The 24,317-nt window shown below is 39.5% G+C and overlaps 1 protein-coding gene across 2 annotated transcripts in view; it reads right to left on the bottom strand.

Annotated features, from left to right (window-relative positions):
* LOC105936510 (inactive dipeptidyl peptidase 10) overlaps positions 1-24,317 on the bottom strand; it is a 94,921-nt gene that overhangs the window by 5,226 nt on the left and 65,378 nt on the right. For both annotated transcript variants that reach the window (XM_036127945.1, XM_036127946.1), the window contains exons 8-26: positions 23,492-23,612; positions 22,851-23,005; positions 21,063-21,160; positions 20,850-20,973; positions 19,971-20,009; positions 19,528-19,635; positions 17,333-17,424; positions 17,090-17,137; positions 16,885-17,003; positions 15,092-15,139; positions 12,728-12,826; positions 12,455-12,524; positions 11,107-11,235; positions 10,969-11,028; positions 9,129-9,183; positions 8,633-8,729; positions 8,344-8,402; positions 1,048-1,120; positions 803-876 (exon numbers count right to left, since the gene is read on the bottom strand). In XM_036127945.1, the coding sequence (XP_035983838.1) occupies positions 803-876; positions 1,048-1,120; positions 8,344-8,402; positions 8,633-8,729; positions 9,129-9,183; positions 10,969-11,028; positions 11,107-11,235; positions 12,455-12,524; positions 12,728-12,826; positions 15,092-15,139; positions 16,885-17,003; positions 17,090-17,137; positions 17,333-17,424; positions 19,528-19,635; positions 19,971-20,009; positions 20,850-20,973; positions 21,063-21,160; positions 22,851-23,005; positions 23,492-23,612 (1,668 nt within the window). The remainder of the gene's footprint in view (positions 1-802; positions 877-1,047; positions 1,121-8,343; positions 8,403-8,632; positions 8,730-9,128; positions 9,184-10,968; positions 11,029-11,106; positions 11,236-12,454; positions 12,525-12,727; positions 12,827-15,091; positions 15,140-16,884; positions 17,004-17,089; positions 17,138-17,332; positions 17,425-19,527; positions 19,636-19,970; positions 20,010-20,849; positions 20,974-21,062; positions 21,161-22,850; positions 23,006-23,491; positions 23,613-24,317) is intronic.

The following is a 24,317-nucleotide window of genomic DNA, read 5'->3' as shown; positions in this document are numbered from 1 at the left end:
AAACTGAATCCAACTTTATTCCATTGAGTTCTGATCTTAGCTGAATTTAGATATAAATCTCATTTTCTCAGAGGGGATTGAGTGTTACGATCCTCAGGTTTTCATATGAGTTTGTGTTTTGATCATTTCATTGTTGTTTATTTATGTTCGAAAGGTGCCATATACAGCTGGCCATATACAGTTCATCTCTGTGTTCATAATTATCATACCATCTTCATTTATAAAGCACTTAAAAACAGCCAACAGCTGCACATTGCTACAAGCTAAAAGACATCCATTAAAAATAATTAAAAAAAATTAGAAGATAATGCATGAAAACGCTTAAAGTTTCTTACTTATTCCTTGTGTTCTGTTCACTATGTATTTTTGTTGACTATTAATAACAGCGTTGTATGTGCTCCCCCTTGGTTTGTAGTTTCATTTTTGTCTAGTTTAGTTCCTGCTGTGTTAATTATGCAACTTTCCTCAGTTTCTTTGTTTTCCTCTCCTCCACTGCTGTTCCAAATCTCCCTGATAAACTCACCTCCATCCAGTGTCATTCTCCACCCTTTCCTCTGTGTATAAGCTCTCTGGTTTTCCACTGTTCATTATTGGTTCCTCATGTTGCTCAGTTTGAACAGGACATGGAGCGGCATCTCTATATATTTAAAAGCTTTCACTATCCTCAATCCAAGTTCCTGTCTGCATTTTGGTCCCACTTTCAACATGATATTAAGATTTAATTGGAGTAATTAGTCTGCATACCACTGATTGTTTTGGTGTAGAACAGGAGTCAGCAACCCTTACAATCCAATATATTTACCTGCATAGTGTAGTTTGCTCCGATCTTTATTAAGTATTTGATGAGCTCGGCTGAGTGTTGAAAGTGAACATTTGCTGTAGGGAAAAACACAAGAAAGTCCCATGTCAAACTTTAAAGACTTGGGATAAGAAATAAATGCAAGCAGCAGCCTTTTACCAAGAGCATTTTATAATTTACTTAACAGCAACAACAAGGCTATACAATATCTGTTTTGTGTGTGAAAAGATCAGAGAGGATGTTTGTACCGTCAGCAGTGCCGTGGGCCAGAAAAAGAGTTCCCCCCAGATGGCCTCCCATGCTGGACAGCACTTTAGATGTCTGGAAATGAAATTTAAGAGAAATTCTTGAAACTGCTTATCCTAAATATCCCAAAAAATACAGAAAAAAATGTAGAGAAATTACAGAAAGTGTAACATCAAATATAAATGTTCACAGAAGTTAACATCAGTGTGGACTCTACACTGTAGAGGAACCCATTAAAGAGCAATAAGCAATTTCTTTCACCACTAGGTGGAGCCTGAGCACTGTCTGTAGACCAAAACAAGATGTGTATCAAGCCACGCCTTTCTCTATCTCTAGCACTCAGAACCCATTTCCTCTTCTCAGCCAAGGGCTCATATGAGCCTATTAGCAAAGGATAAAAACACAGCAGAACAGCATCACCTCTCAGAGGAACATGGGAAGTGAAGAAGTAAGTAACTCATAACTTTATAAAGCTGTTAGCAAGAGAACAGAACAGCACAGAGAGATGGTGTGTGACGTTTGACCACAGTCTGTCTTTAAAAGATACCTTTAGTTCTTCAGCAAAAAAAAAAAATCTGTGCTTTCTATATAATATAAAGAAATTTTGCTTATTGCTCGCCTAAGTATTTTATTGATCTGAGATAAGTACAAATCAATCTAAGTAAAAAAAAAATGTAAATGAATATTATATATATATATATATATATATATATATATATATATATATATATATATATATATATATATATATATAATATTCTTTTTTTTTTCTTCCTCATTTTTTTGTTAAAGGTTTTGTTAAAAAATGAAAGCATGCGTTAATTGGTAGCCAGACAAATGGGGATCAAAAAGGTAAGAATACTATCTCCCCTTGAGCTCATCAGTACAGATCGCATCATGTGTTTGAAATTGGGTTACTTGTGCGATGAAAACTGGAGAACTGTGTTATTATAATTTAAGCTAAAGAGAGAAACCAGCCCTGCCTCTCGCCCACTGATGAGGGGAGATAGGCACCAGCCGCTTGAGACCCTGCACGGAAAAGCAGGTACAGAAATCTGATGGATGGATGGAGACTAGTTCACAAGCTTGAGACATAATGTATACTCTGTGAAACAAGACGCCCGGCTGCACTTAAGATTCATTACTCCTGGGGAACGTGTACCATTAGCATTAGAGGAATTCCCAACCTCTCACTCCCATTATTCACTTGATTCCATCAGGGATTTGAACTTGAAGATGTCTCCGGTAAGTCGTCAACAGCCTGACTTTTTAGATTTGATGTCTTTCTCTGTAGACATCTCTTAGGGGGTAAGAAGAGGGATGACATTTTGCTGAATTTTGTCTGATCAGATCATGTCACATTTCCCTTTTTTTTCTGGATTGAACTTGAAGCGGATCTCCCACCTCCTGCTGTGAGAGGCACCAAAATAGAGCACTCTGGCCCAGTTATAAGCAACCCACTTAGGAGGAAAAATACACTGCAACCTTCACACAGAGGACAGCTGTGTGAAACGTTTTTAGGTTTAGAAGCCCTGCATTTCCACACCTACTGTTGTTTCTGTAACGTTACAGAACATATTGGTAACTTGGAAGATAAAACATAACAAATATGCAACATTATTTTACTGAAGGGAATATATTGGTGAAAAATTCCTAAAATCTTCATCATTTTGTTTAGACTAAAGATGGTACCAAAGATCCAATGGACAAGGAAGACTTGATCTATGGATAAAAATAAAATATCACATAGAAAGCACTTGCTCTAGGGAACTAGAAAAGATGCTCCATTCTTAAAATGTTTACAACTCAGGAGTCAAGTATTGGGTTGGCACTAAGATTATGTTTAATTTCGGTCGAAAAATGCGGAATATCCCATCGACACAATCTTCAGAGCAGCTGACCCAGATCACTGCCATCAGCGTATAGACGGGTAAAAAGCCTAAGGTTTTTGTTTCTTCGCAACTTTAAAACTGCAGTAACCTTGTTTGTGTGGCGATGACAGGAAGAGGTGTTATTCAACTTCTGCCTGCAGATGACAGAATTTTAAATGTGGTGTGGCCAGGTCAGAGGTGTTGTCGAACTTTACGCTTGGCCCTAAACTGTGTGCTGCTGTCAGGGAAAACAGTTCGTTTAGGAGCAATATCTGCCTGAAATTACACACCTGATTTGAATCAAGCACAGCTTCGCAGCTCTAAAGTGTAAAGGCAAACATTTAGTATCTGTCTAAAGGTATGGCATCAAAGAATATTTTTTCCACTGGAACCACTGTGACAATTGCCATATGAATTATAGGTGATTAAACAAAGGGGGAAAAAATCTTTATTTTTTCAAAATACATTGTAGTGCCATCACACCATGGCTGAATTGTGTTAATTTTAACATCTACGATGGGGAAGGAATCAAAATGCATTTTAAGCAAAGAACTTTCACACAGCCACAGAGGAGAGAGAGGCACAAAGGGCGGCCCCTCTTCTCTCAGCAGGGTGCTTCTGACCACCCCCTCTTCAGACCCTCTTCTGCAACTCCCACACTCTTCAGACTCTCTTCAGACTCTTCTTCAGACCTCACTTCTCCATGACAAAGCTACCAGCCGCCACCTCCTCCCTCCTTTAGACAAAAGGAGGAGAGGGAGGCTGGCTGAACCATGAGGCCACATGGTCCCCTCTGCTGGGACATCTGAAGGAACGTAGCTGGTCAGCCACGCCTGATCCAGGGTCTGCTCAAGTCTTCTGCCTGCTTCGATGGAGGACCTCTCTGGCATCAGAGGAACTGCTGGGACAGAGCTAAGTTTCACTCTGACTGCTGCGCAAACCAGCCGCAAAGTAAGGGAAGCCGAAACAGCTTTGTTCATTTTTGTCAGCGGTTGCAAGAAAACCAAGAAACACGAGACGGTGGATGCCTTCCCTCACCAGACAAGCTGAGCGATCAGCTTAAATGGACCTCGATCTCGACCACACATGCGTGCTTCTGCTAGGCCGCAGAATCCCAAGCTGCCCGACCGCGCTGTTGGTTAGCTCATAGCTGCAGAGCTAAACGCTAGCCTGCCAAGACAAACCAACAACCTTCCTGCTTTCTGGTGCTCCTTCCTGGAATGGCCAAAGTGGACAAGACTCACATGAGGCAAAAGACAGGTTTAGCAGGATGACCCAAAAGGGAAAATTCAAATGGTTCATTTGGGAAATGTCTGTAAACCGTTTGCACACGGTGTCTTTGAACAAAGGGGCTAACAGAGGTAGCTCATTGCTAGCATTCGGTAACATGTCATTGTCGAGTGTGTTTTTATGGTTATAACAAAGGTTATCTCCACAACGGTTTCATACATCGATGGGACATTAATGTTTACGTTATCCAGCCCACTCATTATGACTAAAAATAAAGCAAAAGTTTTATTTGTTAGCACCGAATGCCCGTTAGCCAAAATGCGATCAGCTCCTGTTAACATCCTGTTCCGGTAATTCAAAAGGAGTTTGTTTTAAAATAAAGCTTAACTGTTCGGCTCTGCCGTCGGCCGATAGGGCTATGAGCCTTATTCCCGCATTAATATCAAATATTAATGTTGGTTTTACAGGCAATTTTGATGACTTTAGACTTTAACCTATTTAGTGACCGATCGCTACAGCGACCCAAGGCGCTCGGAGGTAGAATCGCATAAACAAAGGCAAGCGATTCTGAAGTAAATGATTTTACTGAGCAAATCAGTCTTTAGAAAATTATTTACTCAAAATAATGTTCTAGTTAACTTGGGCTTTGCATTGTGAATGGGTTGAAACTAGTGCTGTCAAACAATTAAAAATTTTAATTGCGATTAATCGCATAATGTCGATAGTTAACTCGAGATTAATCGCAATTAATCACATATTTTATCCTTTTATTTCTGAAAGTGTAATAGCCTGTTTGGGCATTTTAATGTGCAATTTTGCAATAAATGACACTAATAAAATATATGCTTGTACAAAACATATTTTTATGTTATTTTTCAAGCACTTTTCAGAATTGGAATGAAAACATCCTGGTGCCAAATGTTAAACTCTGGACTATAATGGCTAAATGACTAATCATGACGCCCTGATGTTTACACCACGTGTAAACAAATGTGTAAATAAATACCTGTTTTCATGTTATACCTGTTATATTTTTTTTGCCTCTTAAACAAAGATAGACATGGTATTATGCATAAACATATAAATTAATAAAAACTGTACATTTCAATAAAGTCATAAGTTTTGTTCATTTCTTCACTCTCTCTCTCTCTCACATCTAATTCTGAGCTTTCACACCAACAACAATACAGGTCATTCCAGTCTTACACTTTGCTTGCAACTGGCCAGGAGCTTAATACCCTGAAAGAGACTGTTTAGCAACTGTTTAGTAACTCCCGGTCCTTCGTTTAGCAACGTAATTCAGCCTTACTTTGTCAAATACAGAGAAAACAAATTAATAAGCATTAAAGTGCGGTTTATGGGTTGGGTTTCTGCAACGTTATCAACGTGTAAAAGCTCATATTCAGAACCAATGTCTGATAAAATGGTGATCTGCACCAAGTAATCTACTTTCAGTAGTTATCACCGGTTATTGCACCGTAAACTGCAGAAAATACGTGCAGAGTTGCTCTGTCTGCCTTTACTACCGTCGGCTCCTATGGCGGAGGTATATTTCAGCTGGATACAAAGTGTCCAGTGCAGGCAGGTCTCATAATAACCGCTGTTTCGTCACTTATTTTAGAGCCCAAATAAACGATTTCACTTTCAGAAACGTGCCCCAAAAAAAACGCAACCCGTGACTCATGAAATTTAGAAGCGCTTTTAGAAAAAAGAAGCCCAAAGTCGCATGTGTCCGAGGGTAAAAGAAACACTTCGGGGCGGGTGTGTTTTGCTACAGTTTTCTAGCTCTCTTGAAACTACGGAAAGCGCCGAGGGTAAAAGAAACACCGTCCGGAGAGCGCGGCGGGGGAAAAAACATTAGGGAACAGTGTGTGTGTTTTGACGCGCGATTAACGGCGACAAAAAAATTGTCGGCATTAAAATGGGTTTGCGTTAACACCGTTATTAACGCATTTAACTGACAGCACTAGTTGAAACACATGTCAAATGTTCTGAATTAGTCAAGCTAATTTACCCCAATTCCACCTTCATTAAGTTGAACTTTGGTTCTTTAACTTAAACAAAATATTATTTCATCCAATAATGCTTTCTTTAACTCAGGATTCGCATTGTGAATGGATTGAAACACATACCAAATGTTTTTTCAAACTCCATTCCATGCTTTTTGGAATCAGATCTGCAGTGAACAAGGATTCACTGAAGTATTCTGATTATGATCAACCACTTTTGTTTTGTCTTTTGTTTGTTTTTGCATGTAAATAGTTCCTTAGTGTTGAGGAAAATATCTTAGTCAGGCAGTAAGGTATGTCTCCTCTCAGTTGCTGGGTAGAATAACACATAAAGTTTTATTGCAGGAGGGGGTAGGTCAGAAAAGGAGAGTTTCTTTGTTTGAACAGATCCCCCGTCCTCCTGAAAAGACATGGGAGGGGACTCAGCCTTTTAAAATGTGTTCAGACTTGTGAAAAAGCAGACAGAATCCTGCATCGCCATGAGGGCAGCTTATAATGAACACTACAAATGGTAATGTAATACTCTGTCTCCATATTTAATTCCTAATAAATTAAATATGTATATTACAATGTTTTACCTCTGATCAACGTTTTCCCTTATTTACTGCCAAATCTGGAACCGGGGTAAGATGGGCCTTCAATAGATATGCAGGAGCAGGCCGTGTACTTATATCTAACATTAGCTTAGCTTCTTTTTATCTTTATTTTGCTTAGTAGTTTAGTTAAGTTTCACTAGCCTAGTAGAGAGGATTTACTGATTGAAATATTCTGTTAATTCAGATAAACAGCATTACATAGTGATAGTGTTCTCTGGATGTTCATTTTATTTCTGTTATTAAATTCTTGGACTTGTCACTCCTTTAATCTATGTATGTGTGCAGGTTTTGCTGTTAAAAGATCGCTAGTGCTCGAATTCATCCCTTTCAACTATTGTCTTGATATCATCTTAAAAGCTGATCATCACCAGACAATACTTAACAGACAGAGGGTTATTTAATAAACATTATATAACTTTAAACAGTGTATAATTGCACAACAATGTCAAAGTTTCAGAATTGCTAAGCCCACAACTTGACTATACCGTCCGCAAATCTGGACTGAATCCGCTGATGCATATTTGTTCCACTAAGGTTTCATAGGGCAGTGAGCCAGGCGAAGCTGGGATTTTAGCCCAGTTTACCCAAATGTGTCAAAATGTGCCACACGTGTCTTTCACCTCATAACATGGAATCTGGTCAAATAAAAGCACTGGTTTCCATTGTAGGGCTCCTTCTGTATATGGCAAAGCCTTTGGTCATAAGATTTACAATGTGTATCATCAAAATGTACTATTGTGCAAAGTATAATATCAATAAAATCAAAAGAAAATTAACTGAATTGTGTCTCATTGTTTCTAGAGCTGTGCGGCAAAATAATGATGTACGTTTAAAAATAACTGCACAAAGAAATTTACATATATAAGGAGCTGCAGGTGTCGGCAGCTCTCTGGAGCTCTGGGAAAGCCCCCTGTGGACTATGCGCCTCTGACTGGCAGGTTTGTAAACCCAAGTCAGGCAGAAACCCTGGCTCTGCTGCAATGTAATGCAAGGGACACATTAAAATCTCAGTCTTGGCTTGCGCCAAAATTTAAGTCAGAGTTCAAAAAGATGTTTGACTCAGCCCCCGCTTGACTCCATCCACGTCGAACCCGCCCACATATACTGCTCCCCAAATGGGTTCCTTCAGACAGGTAGAAGCCCCTGGCTTTGCAGCAAAGATGGTTTTACATGTGCTTCACAACGCAAGATACAAAATTTAGTCATAGTTGGTGTCAAACACTGAGTGCAGTTACATGTTTGACTCAGAGTCAAGGTCTTGTCAGTTTTCCCCGGCGCCCCATGCTGGCTGCAACAATTTAACAATCAGCCCCTATAAGGAAAGTTACTGATCTGGAGATGGCGTTTCACTTTTGGCACTGGGACAAAGGCTCCCTTAACAACTCTCTTTTTAGTATGCATCATAAACAAAGAAAAGTGGATTTTTACAGGGTGATTAATTCAGCCTTTTTCGGTTGGTTGCTTTGTTTTTTTCCATAAACCTGCAGGGAGACACGGTAGGTATTTGTAGTTCAAACTCCAGATTTGAATGAATCTCTACTGGGAACTACAGTAATAAGCACCCAGGATTATAATTAGCAAAAGCAGCTTACTTGGTATCTGCTCTCCTCGGTTGAAGGCATGCCGAAGTATCTCTCTGAGAAGGCGGAGGCTGAAATTGAAGCAGGACGAGGTTGATTAAAGACGACTCAACAACACACTTTTAATAAATGCTGAAGCTTTTCATCTCAACATTTCTCTAAGCCTAAATCCCTAAAAGCAGAGCCAAAGTATAATTAAAGTCCCCCTGCCCTGAGGAAACAAGTGAGAAACTCCGCCGAGTTGGCGGTTCAGAAGTAATAAACAGGTATTTTTCCTCAAAGCTTGCAGGATTTTACCTACCATACATTGTCCAGTCAATGATTGGAGCCTGCGCTGCTGCACATTTTATCAGGCTTCCTGAATTCAGCATCATCAGTGTGATGTAACCCCCACAACCCTGCAGAAGAGTAGTCAGTTTCAGACAAATCAGGAGGGTCCTATCTGGGCTAGCAGGGATAAGTTAAAGGCACATTCTGTGTTGCACTGAAAACAAATCCTTTAACCTTAAAGCCTTAAATGAAAACCAGCATTTGGAAAGCTACAACGTTGAGAGTTTAATGGGTCTTCTAACTGTGTTGTAATAATTACAGTACTCTGTGATTTACATTTAGAGGCTGCAAAAAGCTATTTAAATGGAAATGAGTGTTGTTTAGAACAGTAAGAAACACAAGAATCAAGCTGCATACTAGTCTGCAAGAGTCAAATTAAAATCTCAACAGACTCTTCTCTGTTGATCCGGCTCACATTACCAAAGTAACTACAGACCGATTTATCCAGCTCTAGTCGACAGACGAACCTGTCCATAAACTCCCACACGAGTCTGGTCAACATAAGGCAGCCCCACCAGGAATCTGGCAAAAAACACAAAGAACTCACTTTAAAAATTCCTTCAGGATTTCCTTTCCTAAGGATATGTGGGATATTTTTAATCACCTAAACAAAAACAAAATGTTCCGAAAAGGACTGACTTTTAACCCGAGGAGCTCTAAATTGTACTCCTGTGGAGTGATGGCTCACTCTTGTGGGGAGCACAAAAACGGCTGACTCTAGAAAAGCTTGGTATACAAAGCAGAGGATGGTCCAACTCTGTGACTGCTAGGAGCCTGTCGCTGCAAAACAAGCCCACACCATCACACCCCCACCACCGTGCCTGACAGTTAGTATGCAGGGTTTCCCGCAGCGCTATCTTGGCGTGGCGGCTGCCTCGCCAAACTCACGCCCCCGCCACGCCAACGTTCCCCAAAAAAAAAAAAAAGTGTGACGTCAACACGCGCGTGCGTGAATGGCAGGGAAAAAACCCTTGGATACCCCCCGCTCTGCGAGTCGGTCCGCGGAAAGAAAACGTGTCGTACCCCCCCCCCCCCGCTCGGCGCGTCGGGCCGCCTAAAACTTGTTGTACACCCCCCCCCCCCCCCCCCCCAGCTCCGCGACTCGGTCCGCGGAAAGCGTGTCGTCGCACCCCCCCCCCCCCCTCAAACTTACGCCTCGCCTAATCAAATTCCTGCGGGAAACACTGGTATGAGATCTCTACTTTAGCTGATTCAGAGGTCTTGAGGTTCATTCAGATTCAACGTTGGAAACCCAAGTTAAACGTTCATAGTCTCTTTAGGGAGAAGGGATTTTCTCATTCAAGCCCTCCAAACAAGGCAGACTTGTTCAGGCTTTTTTTTAATTGTCCTGTAATGACTGAGCGTCGTTTAGGAGTGTGAGGCTTGTAGAGTCTGATGTTGAGCTCATACATTGCACTGATTAAGCCGGGCATACACTGTACAATATTTTCTGTCGTGGTTCTGATATACAGTTCAAACCGCAGGGTTTAAAAGTTCACAGCTCAGCATATCTGTTCTTACTGTACGGCCCGACGCTCTGATGCAACCTGACCGCTCACGCTGTACGTTCAAAAACCACACGTCAGACTCAGCCCCGTAGAGAGATGGCGCTACTCGGACTCGTCTATCCGGAAGCTAAATGTCAGCAGTAGAAGAAGAAAAAGATGGAAGTGTCGATGCTCTCTGTTAAATATGAGGCTCACTAGAACCAAAGGCGCTGCCTTGGCTATTCTACGAGTTGTTCCTCCGTAGTCTGACTCCATGTCACACGCATCGCCGCCATGCTTCTCTCCCCTCCTGTGTTTTCCTCTTAGGAGAAGAATTTCTTTGTTTGTGCGTAAATCTGCTTGCAGCTCTGCTTCAACAGCAGGAGGCGCTCACGATCTCCTCACGAGGGCTGATTAAATTTAAACATGTTTGATTTTGATCCAACTGTCCTATTCCTGATCAGGAGGTGGTCATGAGAGGCTAATCGCCCCTCGTTACCCCCTGGATGCTCCACGACGCAGGACGCACGATCAAGCTGAAACTCGGCCCGGTCTAAAAAATTCTCCCATGACTGAAGAATCGGCCCAAAAAGGGCAAAAGCTCGTACAGTGTACGCCCGGCTTTAGTAATCCGGGGGATTTAGGAGTGAGGTCAGCAATATTCTCTTCATTAGTTCTGAGCAAGAGGGAGTGAAATAAGACAGAAATAAAGCACTAAGCGAACACACTTAAAATACGGATTTTCTTTGAGCAAGACCTGAAAAGTTTTTTTTTTTTTTTTACCTGATAGAAAGTAGGAGAAAGAAAGTTTGCCACATACTTCAGAGCTGCCATGTGGTCATTGACATCCACCAGTCTGGGATTAACCTGATCCAGCAATCTGGAAAAAGAAGGACAAATATCAGGAAGTAAAGTGTGGAGCAGGTACACCATAAAACTCATGAAAAGGATCTTGCACCTTTGATTTCTGAGTCCTAGCCCTCTGCTGTCCACTCGTGCCACTATGATCTGCTCCGATTCAGCCAGTACCAAATCCCAATGCAGCTCGAATTTCTCCGTCACTGTCTGTTCGTCTGGAGAGCTGGCCCTGTCAGGAAACATTTACTTTATTAAAAATGAGTTAGGAATAGAACGAGAAACAAAACATAATGTAAATGATATCTTTGAACACCTAGCTAGATGATTTCCTGTTTTTATTCTGGATAAACTAAAGTTTCAGAGCATATTAGGCATGTCAGTACACGCATGGTCAAAGTTTCAGTCTCACTTTCTCCACTCTGCACCCGTAATGCATTTATTCTATGCACATGGTGTATAATATTGTCATATGAGAGTTTGATATTGCACATAAACCATAAATACTTCTGTCTCATTTAGGCTTATCTCCACCTACCTGCAGGGCATATTTAAATCTATTTTTTATATTAAAGTATAAGGGTGTCAAGAAAGGAGTGCTCATTCATCGGATTGTTCAAAAGGAAATTTAGATCAATGTCTATGCCCAATTTCATGAATTTGGATTAGTTTGTGGTGAGGCAGTTTTCTTGATTTGAGCACACGCCATGTTTGTGTGTTTCCTGCTGAAACGGCATGTTTCAGCAGGAAACACACACAACATCCCAATGAAGAGCTCGTTCTTCGTCCCGTCTGACCACAGCAGTTGGCTCGGGTTAAAGTCCAAGCAGAGTTTACGTTTGTGTCGGTAGGACAGAAAAAGTCAACTATTCTTTATTTTTTAATCCGACTCTAGTTATGGACAAATTTGGGAAAGTAGCAACTTTCTTTTTTTCCTGACTTTAGAAAGCGATGGATGAAGATCTGCGTTACTTAAATGGCATGTTCTCTTGTCTTTCCCATTTTGAAAAGTGGCTAAGAGTAGTTACCTCTGTGTCACGTAATATATTTATATCCCTGGGAATCAGTAAGTTCTGGATTACTAATTATAAGCACAAATGGGAAAAATGCTTACTGTCATTGAAATGGCTTTGTTAAAATGTTTATGGCCCCGCATAAAAACAATAATTTATCTTTATTCCTTTGGACAAATATCCTTAAATTACGTTGCAGTTTAGTTCTAGATTGAGCTACTGCAGTAAAAGATCAATTCACTTTAATGCTTTTGACAAAACTTCACCATAGGTACAAATCAGTGTGGAGGTGGTTAAAATTGCCTTTCGTCTTAGATTTGCTGCTGTAAAGACGGTCAAACAAACTGGGAGAAAGGGTTATGTTGTCCTCGTGGAACTGAGCCCAGGATCAACGTAAAACTGCAAAAATGCAAATGTAATAAAGTGAGGAGCGCTCACACGATGAGGAGAAGGCCGTACGAGGCGGACTCGGAGAAGTCAGGGGGATAAATGAGCTTCAGAGGCAGCTCTGTGGGAAGAGACAGAAACATGAGCTGGTGAGGAGGTGAACCACGGAAGGTTAAAAAACATTAAAGTAGGTCGGGACGGCAGCCAGGCACACAGAAACAGAAAGTCAAGGGCACACACACACACACTGAATCCATTCTGGTGTTATCTGTGGCTCAATTAACTCAAAGAGCTCAAACAGGGCTGTTAAGAGATCATTTGTACCAAGGTTGCCACTAGTGATATTCCGGAGAGGAGTCTTAGTTGTCCTTCTGGTGTCCAGCGCAGATTGTAGCGGAAGGTTGCTCTCCAGAATAAAATAAGCTGTCAAAGGAAAATGGTACATTAAACAACAGCGGTTATTCATATAAATGTTCAAAAAAATACCACTGCTGCTTTTATTGCTTTCATTTTTAATAAAGTTACTTATTTCCTGATTTATTCACGGGGAAAAACAGATAAACAACCGAGTCATGTCATGAAAACAGCGATTGCGATGACATAATGCTAATGCAATATGCCAGTGGTTCCCAAAGTTGGGCACGCAGTGGGGGCGTGGTGAGAATGGACTGGATAAAGTCCATTCTCAGAAGTTATTTAAAAAATATATATTGATTGCAATGTTGAATTCAACTACACAGTAAAATAGACGGTTAAACTTAAAACAATTACACTCTAAAAATGGTATTTCTGTGATTTAAAGAAGAATGCAGTTTATTTTACTGTTATGTGTTTTACTGCAGTTAGCTTTACTAACTGCAGTAAAAAGACCATGGAAGTGATAATATGCTAATACTAATACTTTGTTACTCTACTTAGCCAGTGGTAGATATCTATGATTGAATTTTGTTGATGATTTGGTACATGTACTGTTAGCAGTACACATAACACAAATGTCTAGACTTTCTTCTTACATTTGCAAAACTGACTCATTACTGCTACACATATCCACAATGACATGATACAACAGTTGCAAAAAAATCACAAAACTGAGGGCAGAAGTGCCCTCTGTTTTTTTTTACTGTTTTTTTTTTACTTTTTACATTTATATTTAATTACATTTGAGAACCTCTAATTTTTCACCTTTACTTCAATAGCATTCAATCACTACTTCGACTTTTACCAGAGCTTTTTTTACACATAAACAACTGTACTTTTACTTAAATGTACAATGTATACCATTTTTACTACGTCTTCTAGCACTATATTAACAACACTAAGCCTGTTTTTAGCTTGCATTAATATTGTTAAAGCATTACGCTAATATTAGCATAATGTTAATGTTAACATTGTACTCACATTATACATATTAGTATAGTAACAACAGCATTAAACAAACAACCACATTAGTATAACATTAACATTTTCTGACTACCATAGAATTAGCATTATGTTAGCATTAGCATTATGTTATTACAGTATAATGCTGTTATGTTAGCATTAGCATTATGTTATTACAGTATAATGCTGTTATGTTAGCATTAGCATTATGTTATTACAGTATAATGGTGCTACCATGTTGAAAACAAGTTAAGCTGGTATTATATTAGAATTATTTAATTGTAAAGATAAAGTAAAATTTATCATTACATTACATCATTGTCAAAATGATCAACACACATAGGGCCTAATCCAAAGTAATCAAAAAAGTGAAACTGAAAACATGTGGCAGGCTAGTCTAAATTGCTGAAATGTCATGGCATTAAAATAGTACTCGGTAGATTGTATGGCTGCCAAGTGCTTGTATGCATACCTGATATGAAACATTAGCTGTTAGAGGTAAATAATAAAAACATAAAACCTCCTCATATTGAGTCTTTCCAATGTATGCTGGTTTCATTACTGTGCTTCATTGGCCTGACCAGAACCCCATAGTAAACCTATGGAGTATTATCAAGAAGATGAGGGACATCAGACCCAGTAACGGAGATGATCTGAAGGCTGCTATTAAAGCAACCTGGTCTTCCATTACACCTCATCAGTGCGACAGGCTAATCGCCTCTATGATGCGTCGCATAGATGCAGGATTTCATGCAAAAAAACAGAGTATACCTAAAAAGATGTTTCAGACGCCTGACATTTCTGTTTAAAATATCCTTTTCTGTTTAATCCAATTAAAGGCTTGAAATGTTTCACTCTGTGTAATGAATCTATGTAATATAGGAGTTTCACTTTTTTGAAATGAGTGAAAATATTAAACTTTTTCACCTTATTCCAATTTTTGAAGCTATACTTGGAGGTACATAATCCAACATCGTCTAATTAAAAAACAAACTTTTATCATATAATACAAAATTCTGTATTGCATTTATACTCTATTTCAACATTTCCTTCTGTCATCAAACTACTTAGAAGTCACCATACATTTAAATTAATTTTTTACTCGCCCTCAAGACCTGTCAGTTATACTGGCATAATTTTAAAATTATTTTAAAAACACATTTACATTTTGAAATCAACGCATTGGTGCTGCCGTTCAAAAAATAAGACGAAGCCTATTAATTGCTGCAAGCTGCTTTCTGTTTCAGAACAGCTGCGAGGGAAGAAAAAAAGCACAGGTTCCCGCCCACACAAGCAAAAAATACTCACAGCCCAAGTCGCTGAAACTGAGAAGCAGCACAGCTGGAACACCAGGACCTGCAATGTCCACAGAGGAGATTAGGCGCTTTTAGAAAATGCAAAATAATGGCTGCTAGTTTCTCTTAAATAGATGAAGGCTTTGAATCGTCACAACCTACTCGCCTCTTGTGGATATTTATTCCTTCATTGCTATAATAGCAACTTAGAATATGTGACTACAATTATTTACAATTACTTAGAAAGCACCTTATAGACTGGTTGCACTTTAATAGCCTACACTGAACACGTCTGTAAACATAAATACGTGCAACCTGGTAAGAATCAAGGGTTAAAATTATATTCTCTTTTGCTTTGCTAGATGTTAAAGGTTCAGTGGGTATTGATTGATAATTCTGATATTGTTATATTTAAATGTGTGTTTCCTACTTTATATAAAATCTTAAATCTAACCCAATCATTAAACAACAGAGTGTACAATACTGAATTCAACAGCGGAGTTTAGTGTTCGACATCCAGAGGGCAGACATTTTGGCTCCTAGCAATGCTTTGAAGGATCTAGGCTGGGTCTTCTGTGGTGTATTAACAACCCATCAAGCTTCATGTTACACTTGATATTGAACAAGAGTTTCCAGGGGGTTTAAGTAGACAAAGGAGCTATCAATGCAGTTATGGCGGGTCTCCAGGGTAAACCATAGGGGAAGTGCAAAGTAGGTTGGTGGTTATGAGCAATAGCAGGGGAACTCTTTGTTGGGCAGGTACTGAGAGTAGATGTGTGAAGATTACTTTCCAATGAAGGAGGTTTTTAGTGACGGGGTCACTTTTAAGGGCTCTCTGTGTACCAAGGCAAGAGCTTCATCCCTATTTCTCTGGTACAAAGTCAACCTCAGTTCTGGTATGGGCTGGATTTTGCGAGGGCTACTTCTTCTCACCTGTGGTTATGGATGGTATTTCAAGGAGAACTCAAGCAGAAGAAAGTCTTGATTGCTTTTTGACGATGATCTGGTTCTGCAAGCGTCTCTAAGCCATGATCTTGAACATTTGCTGAGATGGTCTGCAGTTGACTGCCTTGATGAGAGTTAGCTCCTAATAGACTGAAGTCATGGTTCTCCTCAGAGGAGAGGTTCTGCGGTAATAGGGGTATCGCCACGCTATGTTCTGACCCTACTCCCATGCTCAAGAGATGTGGATTATGAAGAAAAGCACATGCCGTGTTACAAGCACCTGAAAGGAGCATGCTCAGCCCTAGAGAAAATGTGAGCTTCTCCATTAGCTGGGGGCAGAGCAGAGCCTCAAGGAATCAGCTCAGCTGGTTCAAGCATTGCCCTCTCGGAGGAGGCCCCAGGGCAAAGCCAGCACTTACTGAAAAACACCTTGAGATCCCTCAGAATAATTTCAACTGAAGCATGTGTGGTTTTGTTGGTGGACCTAGTGCCTTTGTGTTTAGACTTTGAATTTGAGTAACAGAACAGATGAATCGATGCATGAGGGAGTGGATATTTTCACTTACATAAAGATCTTCCATTTCCAAAAATGTGTAATGGGTTGTAACATAAATGGGAGCTTGTCTGGCATCTGTTTGACTGTTTGAGCTATAAAACCAAAACTGATTTAAAAACAATTTAAAGAGATATTGTTGGTCCTACTTTGGATTGGTGAGGGTCTTCGTTTAAATCCTCCAACTTTGTCTACTTTTAGAATCGTTCTTTTTACTAAACTTTCTTTAAATTTGATTAAGAGACTTTCTTTCAAAAATGTCTTCATTCAGTTCATTGTGTTTGCAGGGAGAGATGAATATCTAAGACCTTGACAGTGCAGGATGGCGCTCTGAGCATTTGGGCTGATGTCGGCGTCAAAGAACATGCACCCTTTCTTCAGTCCACAGGTGAGGCATCGCCTTGTAAAAGGGCCATCTGTCGACACACTGAGGGGGCCAAAGGACAAAGAGTCCCTATAATTCTTTCAAAAAATAAGGAAACAATCTTAGAGAGAGGCATGAATGGTTTTCACCTGTATAAATGCCTTTGTTGTGCAGCCTCCTCAGAGCTCAGAAAGTATCTGTGAGAAAGAAAGCAGAGCTGCTAAAGTAGGACAAGGTCATCCATCCATTGCATTTTTCTGGCTGAAAACATATTCATGAATCACATTGAATCAGAAGCACACTAATAGGTGCGGGGATTCAATGAGAGGATTATGACAGTGGTCCAAAATTTTACAAAAAAGTAAACATAAAAAAAATGACTTGACACTTACATGATGTTTTTGATTTCATCATAAGTTACGATTCTGATCACCTCCCAGTTTCCATGTGTCAAGTAACGAACTTCAACTGGGTCACTTCGTGACTGAAATAGAAAAAAAAGTCAGTTTATAACCTTAGTTCTGCTCAGTGCAAAGAGGTGAAAATGTCACTGTAAGCCTTGTTTATTCCAGTCTGAAGAGATGCCGATGCCTTTCCCTATAAGGCAGACGGACAGGAAGTAGAAACTAAATTAGCTATGCTAACACTACAAGCAATGGTTGTTTGTCCTGTTTGTCTCTGTGTTGCCCTGTGACAGACTGGCGACCTGTCGACCCAGGGTGTACCCCGCCTCTCGGCCAGTGAACGCTGGAGATAGGAACCAGCAACCCCCGCAGCCCCATGAGGGATTAAGCGGGTCAGAAAATGGATGGATGGATGGATGGATGGATGGATGGATGGATGGATGGATGGATGGATGGATGGATGGATGGATGGATGGATGGATGGATGGATGGATGGATGGATGGATGGATGGATGGATGGAACACTACAAGCTAACGCGACAACAATGGTGTTTGAGAGTAACTTAAAAAGGTCAGTAAAGCTTGGGTATCTGCAACAGTGAAGTAGTAAACCTCCCAGATGATATAAGCTAACACTATCTGTTTAAATATTAGCTTCACGGAAACAGAGAGCCCAATGACGGGATTCGGTTGTTCTCAGCGCCCCGTCGAGATGTACGGAGTTCTGTACAACACTAGACTCCGTTTTAGGCAAATAGCACACGGTTCTAGTTACGCAGCGTTCTGATCTGCTACGACCCAACGCAGGCGAACATTAGCTGATAGTGCAGTTGGCTTATAAACAGTGAAGCAATGAAAACAGCCTCCTCTGTTTAATTGTAAAGGCACTAGAAGCTAATGTAGCTAATGGTAACTCAGGTTATGGTGGAGCCATAACAATGCTGTTGCTGATCACTAAAGAAAATATGCAAAATTCAGAGCGTCTGCTTTATATGTTTGCATGGAACTGATCGTTGTTTACATTGTGAAAAACATGCTTTATATGCACCACAATTCTAAATTTGTCCCCCAGTAATAAAATGCATTTTTTTCAACAAGAAAATAGACGCATGCAGTGATACCCTTTAGAAAATCTATTTTAACAAAATAATGGTATGTCAAATGAAATCAAATGTACATAAATCAATAAAGGATATTAACACTTTTAATAAGTAAAGTTCAGTTACAAGACATCTGTATGGTTATTATAATGAAGCTTCAGCTAATGTTGATTGTTATGAACAATTAATAGCAGAGGGACTTTGGTGTTTCCAGAAAAATCAACCACACCACTTTGTAGTAGAATAAGTGGCTCTTTGTCAGACCTGGAGTCTGTGGCTTATTTCACAACTGATCACACGTGACGGACAGATTCACGTCTCAGGCCTTCAATCTAAGCTAATTCTTAAGTCTTCTGAGGGTGAGTCTTAAGTCAAAGTCAAAAGTGTTTTATTGTCACCGCATGTTACCGTGGCAACATTTCTCTTTGGCCACTCCGGTTCACATTACACATAATGAAAGACTGACAAGAAACTTAATTGTCAGTTTTAGCGAGTAAGCGTCAGACTCAAGGCCCACCTTTATGATGAAGAACTGGAACAGTCCCACAGCATGAACCTGCCACCACCATGCTTAACCGTTAGTGCGGTGTTCTTAGGATTGAGAGCCTCACCTTGACTTCTCCAACCTAACTTCTTCTCATTGTGGTCTAATTGCTCAATTTTTGTCTTGTTTGACCAAAAATCTTTCCTCTGTAAGGTATTTGGTCTGTCCATGTGATTAGCTGGCAATTTCATTGGAACGTGAACATATCGATTTTGAAGCAAGAGGTTATTTGCCTCATTTCTACTGTACGTGTTTAAAATGGTCAAATTTTAATAAAAAGCAGAATATTGAGGTTGAGACATGAACATGTTTCCTGGAAGGTATTGGATTTAAATGAAAGTAGATGCAGTGTATTCTTTGGAAAAGCAGCAGCAAATCTTAAACCGGGATTAAAATCAAAGCTCACCATGATAAGATCTCCCCGAAAATAAATCCTTTCTTTTGCTTTGAGACTTATTGCGTGGATTTTCTGCCACCGGAGGACAGAAATGGAACAGGAAGACATGTGGAGAGCGAGGAAAAAGTCTGCTTTCAGTCACCTTTTTAGAGAACATTGCGATGTGGTGAAAGTCTGTGTGACCTCCATGTTTGATGGGCTGAGCGAGGAAAATCCTGCTCAGGTCCCCTGAGAACAGCGGCTCCTGGCTCTGTGGGGAGAAATGGGGAGGCGACACACTTTCAGCATGCATGCTTCCTGGTTTCAATGCTGGCTGTAAAAATATATGGAGACAATGGCTGCTGCACAGTCTTAGCTTTCATTTCTGAGATGTTTTTTTGGGAGATTTTCAACATAATAATAATTCCTCAGGTAAAAGTATTTTTTGGATCTGAGATCATCTTGTGCCCCATTGTCAATACAAATGACCTTCTTTATATCTGCACATCAAATAGTTTAGGATATTTTAATAAAAAGTATGATTTTTCTTCTTGAGATTAAATCATTTGAATAAAACTATTTTAGAATTTAAATTTCTTTATTTACCTGCCTGGGGAGCCACGTCTCTGAGGTCTCCTCGTGTCTCTGAAGGCAATAAAGCAACTTTTGTCAGATGTTATCAATTTTAAATATGCACAAGCGTTAGATAAAGAAAAAGTCAACCTAAATCTTTTACATTGAAGCGGAGCAGAAAAAAAAACAGTGAACCAAAAATAGATAGAGATATAATGCAAAAGTAAATAAACATGGCAAAATATACACAATAAAGAATAAATACAGAATTAAGTCTCACAGAATATCTGAATCACGTTAAATGTATTAAAACATTATATTAGACTTATGTATTACTTACTTAAAAGTGATACATTAGCTATACACACACACGCACATATATATATATATATAATTACACAAGCAATTCCATAAAAAATTACATTAGATACTACAGCTATAATTTTTTTAATTTTTAGCTTTGTCCCAATTGGTCAACATTTTATGTTCGTCTTTTCTCAAAGACTGACAAATGCTTAGATTAGACCTTGAAATTCTACTAAAGATCTTCGCAACACAATATTTTGATAAAACTAGGAGGACAGTGTTTCACTAAAAGCCAGTCCTTGATAAAATCAACTTTAAACATCAAAATGAGGACGTGTCCTTTTTTTTTCATCTGTCAAACAGTTCCATCACATTCAGAGCGATCATTTGAAAAAACCTGAAATGATATTTCCTCCAAGGCTAATAAAACCGTGGGAGAGGTTTACTGCTTTTGTTCAGCTGTTCATCTTTTACTCTAATATCCCTGAAGCCTTCAGGCATGATGGAAAAATAGATTTTATTCTTTTTCAGTACATGTCAGAACATGAGCATCTACAATTGCTTTAGTTGAAGGAATTTCAAACGCAGGAAAAGAAGCAGACAGACCTGATGACAGACTCCAGTTGTGGCATCACACACCGTCAGCAGCGAGGCGTTCTGAGGACGGTTGACCCACCGCACCGCCAGGCGCGTGTTATTGATCCACTTCACCATGGTGATGTAGAAATCTCTGCGGATAATTGAATGGAACAAGAGGATAGGAGGATTGGATGGTTGCATGCTCCCGCGACGCCAGGATGTTTTGCTACGTGTCGTTACCTGAGTCTGAGCTGATCTGGAGGATGTAGCTCCAGAGAGTTGGTAATGCCAAACAGGTTGACCACAAACAGCTTGACAGCAGGGTTCCTCTGACCAGCCTAAAAGCATCCAAACAGAGATCAGCCATACGAGGGAACCAGAACAGCCGTGGAACTGTGTACTCTAATGAGAAGCAGTCAAAGATGAAGACCACATTTATGGTTCAACAATTTGAAAGCTTTTACAGATTTACTTTAGCACTTTAGTGCCCTCATTGAAGTTCCTTCATTTATATCCCAGTTGTATCATGTAGGTTTAGGTTTTGGTTGTATTTATGTCAATTGTACTTATTCCTTTTTTTGCATTATTCCTCTCTTAGTTTTTTTTATTTTATTTCTATCAACAGGATCTCGGGGGAAAAAAAACACCCAGACACGTCACAGATTATATTATATTGTAAATAAGTATTTAGGATGTTTTACTTTAACGCATAGTTTAGCGTACCTCTCGGTATTTTAATTTACTACCCTTGGCTTTTTGCCTATTTTATTCCAGTTTAAGTGTGTGTACTCCTAGCTTGTGTTAGTTTTGTTCCCCATTTTTCCAAAATTCTTGCTTTGTTGGGTACTTGGCATATCCTCCATTTCTGCCCCCCATGTGTTTGAGATATCTAAACCCTCCATCCTCCTCGGCTAACCAGGTTAGAGACACCACCTTTTCCTGGGTGGGTGAAAAGTGTTCATTCATCCACTTTTATTACCGTTTTCTTCTTGAAAATGTGCACGGAGCAATACTGCAACAATCAGTGCCGATGATGGAAGTGTAGAAAGTGCACCTCTTCTTGGTTTTATATATATATTATATTCCTAATCTTAAATTTGATAAGAAAAAAAGAAAACTTTTTTTTGCTCAGTGCAAAGCCCATTGTATTTTAAAAAGCCAGAAAAGAATACCTAAAGTAGGGGCCAAAAAAAATGTAATAAAAAAACAAACAAACATTGGATTGGGATTTTTTAACCTATTCCATGAGCATGCAATATTTAAATTAAACTAATTGTTCAGATTTTCTATTGTAAAAGAATGTGTAAATCATTGTAGATCCTTTTCCTTTATTAAAAGATGGTCATCTGTTAGCTAATTATTTTAGGCTCAATTGATAAAGTAAAAAAGTCTATTCTCAGCATTATGTGAGCCAGTCTTTCTAAGCATTGTTTAGCATTTATTCATTTTTGATTGTTCAAAAATATGTTCAGCACATAACTTTGATGATTAGTGACTGACTCATCCTGACACATCCTTACAGTGCCTACATAATCTTACACATATGATATACATATAACTCCAATAAACATATTTAGCAATTAGTAATAAAGACATTTAGTACATTGTATGCTTGTATGTTTAATATCTATTGAAATATAATAATTATGCTTCCTGTATTTAGCCAATATGAATAAATGAATTAGGAGCAGGCTTCAGTGAACCATAGTCAGAATCTGAGTAAAGGTCATTAGTAGTTGCGGTCCTATTTAAAAATAAATTAAAGAGAATGTTAAAACTGTGATTAATAAAAAAGATAAATAATTTGTGTTGTATCTAACATTTTCAATTATAAGAAGATACAACTTTGGACACCCCTGATTTAAGCCGTTTTTAAGGCAAAAGTCTAATTTTAAAGTCTCTTTTAAGTAAATAAACATTAAGGGGATCACAGTTTTATGAAAATACAAAAAATAACACCAGATTTGTCAACTGTTGTATTTCTACAAAGAGTTTAGGCGTTTCAACGCTGATGTTGCGAAGCCTTACCATGGGATAGGGGTACTGTATTCCTCGGGGGTAAGTGCTGCCAGTGAACTGTGCCAGAGTCATGTTGGGCACCAAGGAGTCGTCGATTCTCAGGAAGGCCAGGCGCTCTCCGTCAGGCGACCACCAGTGAGCCAGGTGTGAGTGCAGTATCTCCTCTGATGAGATAAACCTCATTTCAGATCCCCTTTTTCTGTAATCTGCAGGTTCATTAGGAAAGCTGCCCCTGGTGGAGTCTCAAAGTTACTCAACAACGCCAACCAGTCGATTACACTTTGAAGTAGAAACAAATGTGAAAGCAGAATCTCCAAACCTCCTTCCTCTGCCAAGCAGCACACAGAAAAAAAACTGTGTGCTGCTGCCTGTGCAAAGCCTTCCCAGCCACTTCAAGGATTGCAGAGGCTTGTCGCCGATTTCTCATCACTAATCTGTTTAGTTTGTCTCATCTGCTGCCCTGCGTGCTCAACGCCAGAAACCAAGCTTTGGAAAACCTGAGATTTCACTCTAATCTGTATCCACCACAGACGGGGCCGCCTTCAACTTTCTAATGTCTGACGGAAGGGAATATACGAAGGTTTCTCCCAGAAAGAATCAAAGCCACAGTTTGCTTATTGACACCCCAAAGAGCCAGAGAGCACACACACCTTCATATAACCAGTCGGCTATCCCGTTGAAGATGACTCCTTCCATCCCGGAGGAGGTGATTCTCAGAGAGCTGCTCTTCACATCTGGCTGGTAGTAGATGTTGTTCTCAAAGATGTAGATCTGGGGAGGAAGGATGAGCGTTCAACTTTATCTTCCAGGTGTTTGTCTGCTTTATTGTTGGGATTTATCTGGAAAATGTTTCTTCCTGCAGTCATTAGTTTCAAAGGTTCTGTCAGCTGATAGACTGTACATGTTAATCTTCTTCTATATCACACATACTGTATCATAAGTACTTCAGCTATGTTACTACCGTAGAATGAGAACTAAAGAATGAGACTAGGCAGTAAAACTGAACCAACAAAGCATAAATCTCTGTTTGTTTCAGAGCGCTAACATTCTAAAATGCAAGTAAAATCACTCAAAAACTCATGGAAATTTGTTACACTGTCTTTGTCTTCCATAGTTTTGTTTGTATTGTACCAGCTAGGAGCTTGATTAAAAAAAACAAAACGAATAAGCTCCATTTGGGATTACAACACAGTGTTTTGTAACAGCTTCTTATTCCTTGAAAGCAGTAACATTCTAACATATATCTAAAATCCCCACAAACATCGTGGAACTCTGTAATCACAATACACTACAATGAAGAAAAAGAGAAAGAACTTCAGCTGAGAAGACAGAGCAGTCATCTGCAGGAATAGAGCGTGCATATTTAAAGGCGTGACAAACCAGAACAATTAAAATCATGAAAACCTGCAACTGCAGCAAGTTAAACCCAGATTTAATTCACCTGTGTATCATTTGTGTATTTTTTTTCACAGATTC

Source organism: Fundulus heteroclitus, chromosome 24, assembly GCF_011125445.2.
Source record: "Fundulus heteroclitus isolate FHET01 chromosome 24, MU-UCD_Fhet_4.1, whole genome shotgun sequence".
In the NCBI taxonomy this organism is placed as follows: domain Eukaryota; kingdom Metazoa; phylum Chordata; class Actinopteri; order Cyprinodontiformes; family Fundulidae; genus Fundulus; species Fundulus heteroclitus.
The sequence above is the reverse complement of the archived record's forward strand: the minus strand, read 5'-3'. Positions and strand labels throughout refer to the sequence as shown.